The sequence below is a fragment of the Nomascus leucogenys genome, chromosome 3 (assembly GCF_006542625.1).
Source record: "Nomascus leucogenys isolate Asia chromosome 3, Asia_NLE_v1, whole genome shotgun sequence".
NCBI classification, from domain to species: domain Eukaryota; kingdom Metazoa; phylum Chordata; class Mammalia; order Primates; family Hylobatidae; genus Nomascus; species Nomascus leucogenys.
This window is the reverse complement of record NC_044383.1, coordinates 33518254-33535613: the sequence shown is the minus strand read 5'-3', so window position 1 is coordinate 33535613 and position 17360 is coordinate 33518254. Positions and strand designations below refer to the sequence as shown.

The 17360-nt window shown below is 36.8% G+C and overlaps 1 protein-coding gene across 2 annotated transcripts in view; it reads right to left on the bottom strand.

Annotated features, from left to right (window-relative positions):
• Positions 1-17360, bottom strand: part of ERLIN1 (ER lipid raft associated 1) — a 35897-nt gene that overhangs the window by 3091 nt on the left and 15446 nt on the right. For both annotated transcript variants that reach the window (XM_012505752.2, XM_030808572.1), the window contains exons 8-11: positions 13831-13889; positions 10495-10586; positions 2646-2735; positions 1686-1765 (exon numbers count right to left, since the gene is read on the bottom strand). In XM_012505752.2, the coding sequence (XP_012361206.1) occupies positions 1686-1765; positions 2646-2735; positions 10495-10586; positions 13831-13889 (321 nt within the window). The remainder of the gene's footprint in view (positions 1-1685; positions 1766-2645; positions 2736-10494; positions 10587-13830; positions 13890-17360) is intronic.

The following is a 17360-nucleotide window of genomic DNA, read 5'->3' as shown; positions in this document are numbered from 1 at the left end:
TCCCCAGAAGCTGGATGTTTAAGCTGTTTGTGACAGACAGATATTTGTCGACCACCAGATCTCCCTATGTCACAGTTTTTGTTTTGTTTAAATCAGGATGCCAAGATGTATCTAACCAGAACCTATCTGGGTTTAATTAAAACTCGTTGACCACCAGATCTCCCTCTGTCATACTGTTTTGTTTTGTCTAAATCAGGATGCCAAGATGTATCTAACCAGAATCTATCTGGATTTGATTAAAACCCATTTCCACTGTTCCCTGGAACATATGCCTTTCAAAGCCCCTCAGACCCTGCTCTGTGATCCTCTCCTTATCTTGAGTCCCGGCCTGTCCCCCAGGCAAAAGTCCATCTTGTCCTTCACAGTCCTACAGCATTTATTTTCTACACTTCGACATCTTTCACTCCTTGGATCTCTATCTTCTCCAGGTGATTCATATCCTCTGTCGAAACACTCCAATCAAATCTGGTCATAGTGCACAACCACATTTCTTCCTCAAGCCTTTTTAATATAGGTTAGTATCTGAGTCACATTTTTCAAAATGGCATAAAACTACTGCCCCTTTCTGAATAAGGTAGACCTCAATGGCAAGGTCTTGAAACTTGTGGCTGACAAGCTTCTCCCATTAGATTTGGACTCCTAGTTTCCTCAACTGGAGTTTCCTGTCATGCCTTTCTCTTGGCCAAATTCCATTCTGTGTCTATAGAACTGTCTTTCAATGTTATGTTCATTTTAAAATTTATATTGGTTTTCAAAGTACTGACAACTCTCATTCTATCATATCTTATCGTTTCTTCTAAATACGGATTGTTGTTCCCTTTCTAAATTGAAAGCTCTGTCTATATCTTAAAACTTGACTGTAATCCTTCAAACTGCATCATCTACTTTAGTAATCTCTTTCTCAACCCTTTATCTGTTCCAATCTGCTCCACAATAATCTTATAAATCTTGGACATATCCTTCCCTTCTCAGAATACTATCAGAGTTCTAGCTGCCTCTTAAGTAGCCCCTGCTCACTAGCCCTGTACCCTCTAGCCAGCTTACCGCAGTCCTTACACCAAATTATCACCTATATATCACCCAACCTGCCTTCTCAAGTTATCCCACATGAAATTCCTCATGACTGGGATAGTTTTTTAAATCCAATAAACAAGGAGTACTCAACAAGGGGCATATGGAAATACGTGCATGTGTGTGTGGCAGTTAAAACAATTGGTGACCACTACTGACATTTAGTAGACAAGGGCCAGGGATACAAAATATCCTACAATGCATGAGATGGTCTTCAACAATGAAAAAGTATCTCAACCCCAAATGCCAGGAATGCCTTTGATGAGAAGTACTGCTCTAATCAAGCTAAGTATCTACCAAAAAAACTACCTTATTTGGAAAGCAATTCTAAATAGACTTTACCCTTCTGTCACTCTTATTTCAGAAGACTTTCAACTTTATTAATTATTCAGCCTTATATAGCAGTACAAATGAATGGATTTATGGCTTTTGGCCTGTGTCCCTACCCAATAAATGTGAAATATTTCTTGCTAACTGACTAATTCTGGAGGATGTCCTGGTCACTACACTTTCTTGATAATGGATAAAATCACTTCTGTCATATCAGAGCTCCTGAAAAGAGAAAGCAAAACCCCGAAATGCATCATTAGGAAAGTGGCCGGGGAGTCAGTCACCTTGTTTGAGGTGGCATATTTGTGTGCAGCATAATATTCAGCATCTGCTTTCGCCTTCTCTCGGGCCAGAAATGCAGCATCTAGCAAATAAACAAAGGAAAAGTGTCAATCCATTTCCTCAGCTAGTTAAGAGTCCCTTTCCCCACTGCTTAATATTGTGACTGCTTATTTCACATTGAAAGTTTTAAAAACCTATTAGCAGTTTTCAAGTCCCAGTCCCCTGACAGCAACTTCTCAAAGAGGAATACTCTTTTCACTGTCAAATAACTCTCAGCCCATCTGAGCCCCCTTGTTTTCTACTCTAAGTTGTTCCTTCTTTCCTCCACCCACTCTCCCACCTCCTATCACCTTCAAAGCCTTACACTCCACCCAGGCACTAAGCTTCAAGTAAAATAAGTCCAGACATAAAAGCTCTATTTACTGCATCGTCTCCAGCCCCTCCAAATTTGATCCAGAATCAGTCAACAGAGACAGACAGGAAGCAGCAATATATAAACAAGTGACTTCAAGACCGAGCTAAGAACATCAACATCTCACTATGTGAAATCAAGTAGTGTGAGGCCCTCCATGAAAACTGTTTTTCCCCCCAATTAATTTTGTTTTTTTTGGACAGGTGGAAAAGAAACTGGTGGTGATGGGGTCTATTATCTTGTATATTCTTTACATTGATTATGGGTAATTTTCATACCTTGTCTGCCTGAAAATAAAGTGGAAGCTAATAAGCCCCAATTTAAGGAAGAAAAGGAAAGCTGAGCTACCCACAGTCACAAACAAACCCAAAAGCTGGATATGTGATAGCAATTAAAAAAAATTTATTTAGACTATCAGGCCAGCTACTTCCTCCAGACCAGATTATTCTGTCTATGGCCTTCTCACCCACCACAATCAAAGGCCTGATCCCTGGAGCAGAGAGGAGGCAGTTCAGGACAGTCAGAGCTTCATCCTCTCCCCACAATGTACCTTCGATTTCAGAAATGCGCTTTTCAGTTTCTTTTTCCATCACTTTCTGCTGAAACCGAATTTTTGCCACTTGTGCAATCTTCTCTGCTTCTATAATCATACAACATAAGAAGACACATTCAAAACCATTTCTACAGTACCTGAGGCACTTTGAACCAGCAGCACACAGTCTAACATTTAATTACAGAAAGTTTTATGTGCTAATTGTTTCACTAAGTTTTATCTAGTCAGACTGTAAACTACTCAAAGGAAAAAAGGGAATTTATTTCCTAATTTACTGTTCTATTTTGACAGTGCTAGTTTTGTGGGAAGAAGGAGTAAAAAAGGTTAAAGTGCCAGTCCTTCATGCAACTCTGTAGCAACGGTCCACAAGCTAATGGGAAAAAAAAGATACTTTATGAAAGTACCACAGAATAAAAACAGAGCAACATAAATGCATGGCAACACAGGACAATTAATGTGGCAGGAGAAAGAAAGAATGAGTGACATAAGTTAAACCAAGGAAGACCTTCTGGAAGTAATCTTAAAGGAAATAATGGATATGACCTAAGAAGACATGCCAGGAAGCACAGAGAAAGACAAGAAGGGCCAGGCATGGTGATTCACGCCTGTAATCCCAGCACTTTGGGAGGCTGAGGCAGGAGGATCTCTTAAGCCCAAGAGTTCAAGACCAGCTTAAGCAACACAGTGAGACCTCCATCTCTACAAAAAACTTAAAAAATCAGCCAAGCATGATAGTGTGTGCCTATTGTCCCAGCTACACAGGAGGCTGAGGCAAGAGGATCTCTTGAGCCTGGGAGGTCAAGGCTACAGTGAGCCATGATCATGCCACTGCACTCCAGCCAGGGTGACAGAGTGAGGCCCTGCCTCAAAGACAAAAACAAAAACAAAAAAAAGAAAGACAAGAAAGCACAAATGAACAAGTCACAATGGAGAGGTGATATGGAACTAGCCAACAAGAGAAGACAACAAAAAATAAGAAGAGAAAGAGGGCTAGGAGACCTCTGTCTTGAGTGACAGGCTAAGGAGCTTAGTTTTACTATACTCAGGATCTACTGCTAAGTTACCATTAGGGAAATGACATGATGAAAATGGTATCAGAAGAGGAGTATTCCAACTGCTGTAGGGAAATAAAGCAGAAAGCAGTGTGATTCATTTGAGAAGGTGAAAACAATCATTGGGAGTGAACATGTTGGTATGGCAAGCAAGTACACGCAGAGGAAACTAAACACCCTTAATAAACCTCTGGCCTACCCAAATGACCCAGGACAAGGAAGAAAGACTTGAATTACACTTGACATTCAATCACTGCTATTCTTAAAGAACATTCTCAATTCTCCTTTTCAGTCAAAGAAGATGGGTATTTTAAGACATCTTATCTCTGACCCCTAGAGAAAGTACATAATGGAAAGAAAACTTCCAAGTGATTTTTTTCTTTCCATAAAACAGTATGCTTTACGAACTACTCCAGGAGATAATTCCCTCTTTCTCCACCAATGTAAAATCAATCTATATTACACCATCCAAAAACTAAACTACTATGTTCAATGGGGCTAGAAATTGAACTGTAAGCAGAAACTCAAGATAAAACATGAATAAAAGGTGAGGAATCTGAAGCCTGCAGCTAGAACCCAGAGGATGTTGCCTCAACATAGGGGGACTGTTGTGGTAACCTCATTCAACAAAGCTCTCTGTCATGTGGGAATAAATCAATAAAAAGCACGACCAGACTTCTAGAAAAATGGTGCAAAAGGCCAAAAGGCCAGAGAGAAAACCCTTTAGCTAACAACCTCTTAAAATGCTAGATGAAATTTAGTAATTTGTTTTTTAATGCATGGCTGAGTTGTAAGAAAGAATGAGAGATCCTCAAGTAACTTAAGCCAAGGGAGAGCCGAAAGCCTGTATGGTGGCGTCCCTGGGGTGGTTATTAGACAAGAAGGGAGTGGGACCTGGGTTACTACCCATGCAAGACCAGGAGATGAGGCCTTGTGATATTAGGACTAAGACCCTTGCATAAAACTGAGACCTCTAGAGGGCTGCAACTCTAATGAAAGGAGAAGTAAAACACTCTACCAACCAGCCCAGTTAAGAAGTAACCTCTTCTCTACCTAGCCACATCACAGTGAAACTGAAGAACACCCAAATACAGACTGAAACATGTTAAAAGCAAAAAGAGAAGAAAGGCTGATTACTCAAAAGGAACAACTGGACTAACAGCATACTTGTAAATAGGTGCAAGAAGCCAAACAAAATTGAAATAATACTGCCATATTGATAAGGAAAAATTAGCTTGGTTTAGAATTGTAGGCTAAATTACCATTTAAGAATGAAATAAAAGCATTTTCAGACCAAGGAGGACTGAAGATAACTTTCACTCCTTAGTCTTCACTGAAAAAAAAAATTACTAGAAAAAAAAAAATCACCAGAAACAATGGAGACGAAAAAACATTACTCAACACATGTCAATCAAAATAAATGTTTACTGTAAGGATTAATCATAATGATCATAATCGATGGGAGGATAAAGACAACATGAAACTAAAATACTATGCAATAATAAAATGTAAGACTGGAGGACAGTGATAAGAGTTAAAGCATTCTAAGGTACTGTTCAAGAAGAGGATAGAATGATTAACAACTAGTTATACATTCCAGAAATGGAATGTAAAACTTCCAATCAAGTAAAAGGAAGAAAAGAAAAGAAAATTCAATCAATTCAATACCAATCAGAAAAGGGAAAAAGAAGCAGAGAAAAATGCATGGTAAATAGCACATAATCAAATGATACAAATACATCCAAATATAGCAGTAACCACAATAAATATAAAAAGACTAAACTCACCAGTTAAAAGACAGATTCTCACATTGGATAAGATAACAAAATCCAGCTATATGCTGTTTACAAGAGACACACCTAAAACATAACAACATAGAAAAGTTGAAAGTAAAAGAATGGGAAAAGGTACACCAAGAAAATAACTAACCGAGAAAAATCTGGTATAGCTATATTATCAGGCAAAATAGCTCTTAAGTTAAAAACATATCTAGGGATAAAGGTTATTACAAAACAGAAGCAATTTTCCAGGGAGATATAACAATCCTGAACCTGAATGTTCTTAATGATATAGTCCCAAAATATATAAAGAAAAAAATTACTCATGGTCATAGTGGGAAATTTTAACACATCTTTCTCAGTAATTGATAGGTCAAGAAGGCAAAAATTAGAAGAATACAGAAGATGTGAACAACACAATTCATAAGCCTGACCAAATGGGTATATAAAGAAACCTGCATCCAACAACCAGAGAACACAGATTCAATTTTTTCAAGCACACAGACATTTACAAAAAAGGACCATGTACAGGTAGGCCACAAAGCAGTTTTCAATAAATATTTAAGAATCCATATAACAGGTCTTATTTTCTGACTACAATGTAGTAACATTGGAAATCAACAATAAAAAGGTAGCCCCTCAAAACCCACTAAACCAGAAATTGAAACATATACTTTTAATAATTCATGAGCCAAATAAGAAATTAGAAGGAAAAGGCTTTTAAAAGAATTAAAACTGAACACCAATATACAAAGTACATTTCAAAACCTGTGAAACATAGCTAAAGCAATCCTTAGAAGAAAATTTATAATCTTCCATGTTTCCACTAGAAAAGACTGAAACTTAACTATCCAACTCAAGAAGTTAAAAAAGAACAAATGAATAAACTAAAAAAAAAAAAAGATGGAAGGAAATAATTTTTAAAAAGTGTAAATAATATAATTAAAACAAAGTAACAAACAACAAAACCAAAACAAAAGCCAATTCTCTGAAAAGATAAATAAAATAAAACAGACCTCTGGCAAAATTGATACAGCAAAAGAAAAGGCACAAGCAAAGAGTATTAGCAATGAAAAGGGGCACACAGATTTGGTAGAGGTTTTAAAAATCATGAGAGAATTCTACAAACAAATTTATGCCCCCAAGTTTGAAATATCAGATGAAATGAACAATTTTCTAATTAAATATAATTACCCAACTGGCTTAAAAAGAAACAAGTATCTGAATAGACCTATACTCAATACAGGAATTAAATCAATAGGTTAAATGTTACCACAAAAAGCAAATGAAAAAAAGCAGCAACCCCACAAGACTAAGATGGCTTTTACGAGTTCCACCAGACCTACAAAGATGAAATTATACAGATCTGATACATAATGATGTGATATACAATAGAACACAGAAAAGGAAGCCATGCTCTTCAACTCATCTTGGGGATAGTATAACCATGATACAAAAAAACCTAACACTAAAAGTATAAGAAAATTATAAGCTGATCTCATTTATGAAAATAAAGGTAAAAATTCCAAAGAAATTATCAGCAAACTATATAAAAATGTATATAATGACCTATATGATGACCAAGTGGACTGTTTATCCCAGGAATGCAAAGATAAATCTGTTAATATAATTTACCATATTAACAGCTTTAAAAACATCTCAATATATGTAAAAAAAATTTTCAGACTGGGCACAGTGGCTCACACCTGTAATCCTAGCACTTTGGAAGACTGAGGCAGGTGGATCACTTGGGCTCAGGAATTCAAGACCAGCCTAGGCAACATGGTGAAACCCTGTCTCTACAGAAAATACAAAAATTACCTGGGTGTGGTGGCGTGCACTTGTAGTCTCAGCTGCTCAAGAGGCTGAGGTGGGAAGATAACTGAAGCCCAGGAGGCTGAGGCTGCAGTGAACTGTGATTACACCACTGTACTCCAGCCTGGGTGACAAAGCGAGACCCTGTCTCAAAAAAATTCTGAAAGTTTTAACAGCCATTCAAAATAAAAGCTCTCAGCAAGCAAAGTACAGATTGAAACTTTATTAACCAGTGTTAAGCACAGCAAATGTCACTGGGACTATTTAAAGTTAAGGACAAGAATGCTTGTCACTTTCTTTTCTACACTGTACTAGAAGTCATAGCCTAAAGCAGTAAGATAGGAAAAAATAAAAAGTATGTGACTTAGAAGAAAAATAAAATTGTCCTTATGTGAAGATAAGGACCTATTGTCTGAAGACCATATGATTGTTCATGGGAAATCTAAGCGACTATTAGAAATAAGAGCATCTTCAGCAATATTGCTAAATAAAAAAATCAACAGCATACTTATACAAAACCAATTAGAAAATGTACCTTTAAAAAAGTCAATAAAAAAAGGTATATAAGAACAAATCTTTAATAAATGTGCAAGAACTTTAGAAGAAAATTATGACACTTCTTAAAAGACAACTCTCCTAAATGGAGAAATAGATTTATAAGACTCAACATCATAATTTTCTCCAAATTGATGCATACATTCAATGCAATTCCAATCAAAATCCCAACACAATATTTCACAAAACTAAGGAGCTGGTTCTAAAATTCATGTGGATGAATAAAGGGCCTAGAATAGTCCAGGATAATTTTAAATATAGTTAGGAATAGTTAACAGGTAAGAGAAATAGTTACACAACTCACTCTCCACATAGCAAGACTTAACATAAAAGCTACAATAATTAAAAAAAAGTAATGTTGAGGAAGGAGAGACCAAAAAATTGGAAAATAAAACAGATTCTGGCATCAGAACAAATTATGTATAGTATCTTATTATATGATGGATATGGCATTAGAAATAAGTAGAGGAAATAATAAACTATTCAATAAACAGTCTGAGACAATTGGCTTGCCACTTGAAAAAATTAAACTGAATCCTTATGTCATACTCAACACCAAAATAAATTCCAGATGGGTTAAAGACTTAAATACGAAAAGCAAAACTTTAAAACTTTTAGAATGAAAGTATTACTTTGGACTAGGGAAAGAATTCTTAAGATAGGAAAAGCACAAAACATAAAGGAAAAGACTAATGAATTTGACTACACAAAAACTACACATTATGTATATCGAAGACACTGTAAAGTTCAAAGACAAGCCACAAATTGAAAGAAGATGTTGGAAATGTATAAATCTGAAAAAGGATCAGTATCCAGGAGATAGAAAGGACTCTTACAAATCAACTCAAAAAAGCAATCAAATAATGGGCTACGGACATTAATAGGCAATTCATATAACAACAACAAAAAAGGAAACTTGAATGACTGATAAGCAATATTCAGCTTTACTAACAATCAGGGAAATTCAAATTGAAATTATGTGATACCATGTCTTCCATTAAACTGGCATAAATTTTTAAGTCTGATAACTCCAAGGACCGAGAAGGATGTGTGGAAATGGGAATTCAAATATGGCAGCATAGAAACTGGAAATCAAATATTGTTGAAGAGATGGTAAAATCAAAGAAGTACTTGAGAGAGCAATTTGTCAATATGTTGAATGTGAAGACATGCTACCCTATGACCCATCAATTCTACTTTGAGATAGCTATTCTAGAGCAGTACTTCTCAAACTACCTGTGGAAAAGTACCTGACCTTTTTGTGTGTGTATTTCAATTTATGAGGAACCAATAAATTGTAAACTATAACAAAAATTGTAGTACTAGAAAAAAGAAATTAAAAAACAAAAACAAATATATAAGCTCTGATTTTTAATTTTTGATTCAACAGACAAAACTGCTGTATTAAAATGCTATAAAAACTTCTAAACACTCGTTCTCAATTTCTGTACTCATCTCATTGAGGCTCAGAAACAAAAAGCTGGTGATAGGGCACTGGCCCACACCATACACTGAGTAATGCTATTCTATGGAAACCTGCACATGTACACTGTATCCAGGAGGCACTGGATACGAACGTTATTGTGGCAGTGTTTGTAATAAGGAAAAACTAGAAACTACCTAACTCTTCATTGGTAATTCATTACAATAAAACTAGGCCCGCTCATAGAATGAAAAATATAGCAGCTAAAAATAAACGATCTACCATCTCACAGAGAATAAGGATAAAATGCCAAAAAAAAAGAAAAAAACCCTAGATCTACATGTATCAATATGAATAAAACTCAAACAATGTTAGTGAAAATAAGGCAAGTTGTAAAATAAGAGTTTGGTATCATTTTTGTAGTTTCAAACAGGTAAAACAATTTTATAAACTGTTACACACTTACAGTAAAAGTATAAAAATATGGACAGAAAGGATATAAATCAACTTCAGAAGTTAATCTGAGAAGAAAAGTCAAGGAGTAGGACCAGCGAACATACAAAGGAAGCTTCAAATAGATATTTAATTTTTTTCTTAAAAAAAAAAAAAAAAGATCTGAAGGGAATAAGGCAAAATCTTAAGCTTTCATTATATTGTTCTCTTTACATTCCTGTATAATTGAATTATTTAATTAAAGATGTCTTAAACTTTCAGCATCAACCGAAGGCCAAATAAGGCAATCTAATACACAGCGACCTAGAGTATAAGGGAAGCCACTGTAATCCAAAATGAACTGCAAACAATCCTGCCATGCTTTCATAAACGGCACTATCCAGGTAAAACTAAGTGCATGTCAACAACAAGGATGCATACTACGATCTGAAACTTTGGTCAAAAAACTTACCTATTCTTAATCTGTACAAATGAAAATGCTATCCACAGACTCAAGCTGCCTATAATCCCTTTCCATTCTCCCTGTTCTTGAAAGAGACAACAGTAGCATCTAACAACATGATGGACAGCCACAGCACATCATTAAGTACTGGTCTCACCTACTTTTAAAGGCTTTAGAACATCTGAATGTACAGTGGAGAGTCCAGAATTCCCCACTACCTATGATGCAATCTTATTGAGTCCCATGATACCCAAAATGAGACTGACAAAGAACAGGACAAACAACAAATGTACTTAGAGACAATCATTTCAGAGAGAAATCCAAGTACCTATAACTGCCTTTTTCCTCTCTGTCTCAGCTTCTTTTTCCACAACCTTTTGTTTCTGTGCAGCTATAAGGAGTTTTGTCTTCTCAGCCTCCCTGTGAAGCAAAATGTTATAAAAATTAGAAATGATTCTTTTATGTGCAGTGACAGTCAGTAATTCTGACCCTATAGTGAGTCAGAGAACCGTTTTTTCAACACGAGCTTTTGGACCCATTACGGGAGGTGTTACTTTATTTACTTATAATAAATCTGAGGTTGAAAGATTCAATGATTTGCCCAAAGTCACCCAGAGATAGGAAAAAAATTTAGTACATTTGAATTTTAGTTTGGCTTTCTTCTCCTAGTTGTATTGTGTAAAGCCTGTGATTTGGAAGGGAATATATCAATACTTCCTTTGCTGTTAGACCTCCAGCTAGTCCATACAGCAGCTCTGTGCCAATTAGAAAATGGCACCAGCCTCTGGGCAGATGCAGCCCCACAGGTGCATGGTTTGACATGCAGAATGAAGCTGGGTTTCAGCCTCTGCCCTCCTCAGGTGGGCACCCATGTGCAGTGACCATATTTGTTGCACAGAAGATATAACTAGGTGGTAGTTATTAGGTAGTAAACTGGGGCTTACAGTAAGGAGAATTTTCTAAGGCTTCCAGTGTCTAACACAGGTTGAGCATTTCTGATCTGAAAATTTGAAATCCAAAATGCTCCAAAATCTGAAACTTTTTGAGAGCCCACATTATGATACAAGTGGAAAATTCCACACATAAGCACTTACGGTAAACTTTGTTTCATGCACAAAATTACTTAAAATATTCTATAAAGTTACCTTCAGGCTAAAGGTATACATGGGACATAAATAAATACCTTTAAAAAAAAAAAAAAACTAACCACTATACCAACAAGGAAGAACATAAATAAATTTTATATTTAGACCTGGGTCCCATCTCCAAGATATCTCATTATGTCTATGCAAATATTCCAAAATCTTTACAAATCCAAAATTTAAAATACTTCTGGTCCCAAGCATTTCGGATAAGGGACACGAAACCTGTAATGGAAATGGCTGGCATATTACTAAGCATGTACAAGTAGCTACTGGGTAACCAAACATGGCAGAAATGGTATAAGAAAACACTACTATCAGGTGCAAGGTTATACTGGATCATCCCAAGGTAACTTTTAACTCTGGAATTCCAATAGTCTATAAAATTAAGAAAGATCCAGAATTATCTGAAAAGTAACTCCAATAGTTTCCCCAAAACACTTCCCCTCAAAGTTTCCCCTCTTTCCTCTGATAACATTGATAAAGACATCAAATGACAGTCTGAATACTATGATTTATTTGAGAGCAGAAAACATACAATATTTATTTTTCCATCACCAGAAGCAACCTTTTTTTTTTTTTTTTTTGAGATGGAGTCTCGCTCTGTTGCCCAGGCTGGAGTGCAGTGGCACTATCTCGACTCACTGCAAGCTCCGCCTCCTGAGTTCACGTCACTCTCCTGCCTCAGCCTCCCGAGTAGCTGGGACTACAGACGCCTGCCATCATGCCTGGCTAATTTTTTGTATTTTTAGTAGAGACGGGGTTTCATCGTGTTAGCTAGGATGGTCTTGATCTCCTGACCTTGTGATCCGCCCACCTCGGCCTCCCAAAGTGCTGGGATTACAGGCATGAGCCACCGCGCCCAGCCTAAGCAATCATATTTAAAGCCTAAGACATGCTGAGTCTTTAATAAAATTTTTTTTGAGACGGAGTTTCGTTCTTGTTGCCCAGGTTGGAGTGCAATGGCGTGGTCTCGGCTCACTGCAACCTCTACCTCCCTGGTTGAAGCAACTCTCCTGCCTCAGTCTCCCAAGTAGCTGGGATTATAGGAGCCTGCCACCATGTCCAGCTAATTTTTCTATTTTTACTAGAGACAGGGTTTCACCATGTTGGCCAGGCTGGTCTCAAACTCTTGACCTCAGGTGATCCGCTGGCCTCAGCCTTCTGAAGTGCTATGATTATAGGCATAAGCCACCACAGCCCGCCTATAAATATTTTTTAAATAAGTGGATCACATCCATAATCTATCCAGCCTGGCAATCTACACTACACTTTTAAAAGAAGAGTTCCTTGTCTACAATGAAAAAGAGAAAACAGGCAGGGTGTGGTGACTCAAGCCTGTAATCCCAGTACTTTGGGAGGCCAAGGCAGGAGGACTGCTTGAGCCCAGGAGTTTGAGACCAGGCTGGGCAACAGGGCAAAACTCCGTCTCTATGAAAAATACAAAATTTAACCAGGTATGGTGGCATGCACTGGTAGTCCCAACTACTCAGAAGGCTGAGGTGGAAGGATCGCTTAATCACTTGAGCCTAGGAGGTTGAGACTGCAGTGAGCCGTGATTGTGCCACTGCACTGCAGCCTGGGCAACAGAGCAAGACCTTGTCTCAAAAAAAAAAATTAAGAAAAAGAGAAATAAAACTCTGTATGAGCTCAGAGAAGGTATGAGGGAAAAGGAAAATATAAAAGAAGAAAAAACAATAAAAATCTGCATGGTAACAAAAAGGACTCAGAAGTAAATAACCTCATAAAGTAGTAGTACTGCTCCTTGGACTTCCAGTATTTATAGATCTGTGGTATCCTTGACTTGTGCAAATTTGTTTTTCCAGCGTCTTATACTTTCCCTTTTAACATAACAGCCAACTTTCCTAAAGACTTTTATTTCTTCTTTTCAGTACCAGTCATACGAAAACAATATTGCCATTTGAAACACAGTAAGTATTCCTCTAAAAGGGATCCTCTTAGAAACTAATTTCATGTCTTCTCATTCCCAGCCAGCCCTGGATACATAAAAGAGAAGACCACCAGGAGTCAACAGAAGCAAGGCTTCCCTAGAGGCACATTATAAAGAACCAGGTCTAATTTTACATATACAATCACATACGATGGAAAACCAAACTTTATACCAACAAGGTATCTATTCCTACCATTACAACACAGAAACAAAATATGAGCACTCTCTTCAACCCTAACAGCTTCAGGACTCTTTCCTCTATTAAATATTTAATTCAAGGTACTATTCATATAAAATTATAGCTCCTTAAGCTTCCAGCAATAGTTTTACAGCAAACTGTATCTTTAGCCACTGAAACTGCTCCTGAAATGTCCATACATAAAGAGAACACTAATAAGAGTCTAGTGGGAATTAAGACACAAGAATAGGCAATATTACTATAGTAAGAGTAAAGAAGATAGACACATACTCCACCCCAGAGTGTATTATCTCACATGTTTCCTCTAGACTGGAGTATTAATATGCAGACAGCCCTAAACAGAAATATTGGGATCCCATGCATATTACTCACATTAACTCAAAATTTCTTCTTATGGCTTCTGGGATTTTGGGTTTTGTAACACGCACAGCCTAAAAAATAAAAGTGAAAAAGCCAAAGTATATTTGAAAGATAAATCTTCAAATTAAATCTTCTACAGAAAAGCCCCTCAAATGATACTAATCTAATAAACAACAGCGATAATATAGCAGCCTACTAACACGTTTGGGGATCCCACCAGAACATTTACTTTTCATGCCATCACACCAAGAATCAAAGACAAGCTGCTTCTTATTTCCTTACACAATGCCAGATTACAGGAACAACCACTCTACCCACTGAGGAAACAACTGCCTTATGAAAAAGGTTCTCCCTTAAAAGATGTTTTACAAAGGTCGTTAGACACTTTTGCTTTCTTTTTCAACCCTGTAAGCCAAAGAAGCCGGGAAGGCAAAGTTCCAAGACTGAAATTGTAAAGTCAGAAACAATTAGTCAAATACAAAAACAAGCAAAAAAACCCAGGTTGGTGTATACAATTTAATACAGTGAGTAGTGAGTAAATTAATCTATCACTTCCAACCCCTGCAATCACTTGGTATTTGCTGTAAGTAAACAGCCCAGTGGCTGAAGGAAAACAAATATCAATTAAAAGCTTATATTCTTTCTTCCTGAACTCTCACTTAGAACAAAGTCTGTCTTTGTAGAGGCTGTTTACTAGACACTTTGTTTCCCTAATCATAGTGTTCTTTGACATAATTAAGATTATCTACCTGGACAGTACTGTTTTTTGAAGGCTGACTTTTCTACATCAAGGACTTGATCTCTCAAAATCTTTTGATTTTACTAAACATACGATATCCCGCCGCCCCACCTATACTGCAAACACACACAAAAAACACTTTGCTAGTGTGAAGAAGTTTTCCTTCTGAAAACTGGCTAACCTTTAAAGTATTATAACAAAGTCTTCAAGCACTTAGTCTTCTTTAAAGGCTTTTAAGACTTTTAAGCAATATAGCATTCCCTATATGAAATAGATGAGTCAAATTTGTAGGTAATTTTGAGGACTATCATAACTAAATATAAGGATTACAGTGGAATGGAATAAGCAACTGAAGGCTGTGTGGAAAGAACTCACAACACGCTGGCAGTGACACATGTGAGGGCTCACAACTCAGTGGAGACATCCAGAAGACAAATAAAAATTCAGGACCAGATTTTGTGAGATGTCAGATTTCACTATGTGACTAGCAGACATAAGATCACTTCCAATGTGGATTAATATGATTCAAGGGAACCACTGTCATACTGCATTTAATTAAGAGACTGGCTACATATCTTTTTAGCCTTATTAAAAGAAGCATAAAGTAGGACTTTATTTTTTATTTTTTTGAGATGGAGTTTTGCTCGTTACCCAGGCTGGAGTGCGGTGGTGCAATTTCAGTTCACTGCAACCTCTGCCTCCCAGGTTCAAGCAATTCTTCTGCCTCAGCCTCCCTAGTTGCTGGGATTACAGACATGCGCCACCAAGCCCGACTAATTTTTGTATTGTTTTTTAGTAGAGACAGGATTTCACTATGTTGGTCAGGCTGGTCTCGAACTCCTGACCGCAGGTGATCCACCCACCTCGGCCTCCCAAAGTGCTGGGATTACAGGCATGAGCCATCACACCCAGCCAGGACTGTCTTTTGAAGACTCCTATTTTGCTGAATGAGGCTGAAGAACATATTACATGTTTGCCAATCTTGGGAAATCTCACAGATTTTCAAATATGTGAAAACATAAACACTGTACAGATACCATGAGTAAGTTGCATCATAAGAGATTTTAAAAGTAAAATGTCAGGGAAGTCCCACTCAGGCATCCCTCTCCCTCACAGGAGATACAGCTATTCTCCTTTCTGTTTCTTTTGCCTATTAAACCTCTGCTCTTAACCTCAAATAATAAAATAAATAAAATAAAATAATGCCCCCACCCCACTCACATACATAGAGTTAATGGAGGGAAAAAATGGCTAATGAAATGAATATATGTATTGAAACTGACTCCTGGGTTTTAAGCATATATTATAAATCAAAAGCCAGTCTATACTATAGTCACTCCCTTAAATAACATAGGAAAAAAAAAATCAAAGACGACCATTTTCATCATTCTAATTTGCCAGAGTAGTTTTTCAAGAAGAAAAATGGGATATAAATATATGGAAAGGAAAAAAATAAAATAGTGACTGTAAAAATAGTAACCCAAAAATTACTAGAAGGCAGTGAATTCAAGTTGTAGATATATGATAAATCTACCAAGAATCAATCACATTCTTCAATGATTAAAAAAAAAAGCCTACATATTGAACAGCATTAAAATTCATTAAATCCATCGGTATTAATTTAACTTAGGATATGAGTTTCTCCCCCAAATCAGAAATTCTAAAAACCAAAAAGGCTGATATGATAAAGTAAAGCCATAAACTATGTTTCTATTTTTAACTTATATTGGAGGATTGCGTGAGGCCAGGAGTTTGAGACCAGCCTGGGCAACACAGCAAAGGCCCATCTCTACAAAAAATAAAAAAATTAGCCAGACGTGGTGGTGTGTAACTGTACTCCTAGCTACTTGGGAGGCTAAGGCAGGAGGATCACTTGAGCCCAGGAGTTCAAGGCTGCAGTGACCTATGATCGTGCCACTGCACTCCAGCCTGGGCAACAGAGGGAGGCCCCGTCTCAAAACAAAACAAAACAACATGTATATGACTACTTAGATGCCTGATAATAGCTTGAAAATATCGATAATGAAAACTCATCTGGAAGATTAAGCTGGCAGAAACAGCAAAGGCCATTATTTTTTAAAAGATGATGTCTCTTGCCAGATTTTAAAATAAAAAGTTGAATTATCACAACCATATGGTAATGTGTTAAAAATAACAAAGCTCAAAAACAGACTTGAACTTCTTAAAATGCATTCCAACTATTGTAAAAAAATTTTTATAACAAGACAAAGGCAACCAAAGCAAAGGAGCTCTTCTCTTCTCAGGGTATGCTTAAGTTATTGTAAAATATAAAAATTATTTAAAAATTTTTTTAAACCCTAAAACAATGGAGATCTCTACCACTTTAAGAACGTATAACAAAACTACATTTTTTCATTCAATAACTTTTTATAAAAACAACAAATAAATATAAGTAAATTCAAAAGATCCTCTGGCTGTTGTGCAGAAAATGAAGTAGACAAAGGTAAAAGTGAACGTGGGGAAAGAAGACAGGTGGCTACTGCTACTGCACATGTCAAGGTTAGAGTTGGTAGCTTGGCTTGAGATGACAGTGAAGATGGAGGTGTGGTCAGTTTTATTAATACACGGATTTTGGTGGTAGAATCTGCAGGACATAGGGACTGATTAGATGCTGAGGGTGAGGTGATTGTCAAAGATGCCTCCTACACTTCTAGATTGGCTTGAGGGCAAGGAGTTACCATTAACTGACAAGATGAAAAAAAAACAGGAGAAAATTCGATTTGACGAGAAAAGACCAAGGACTCAATAACTAATGAAAGAGTAGGAATGGAAAGATCAATGG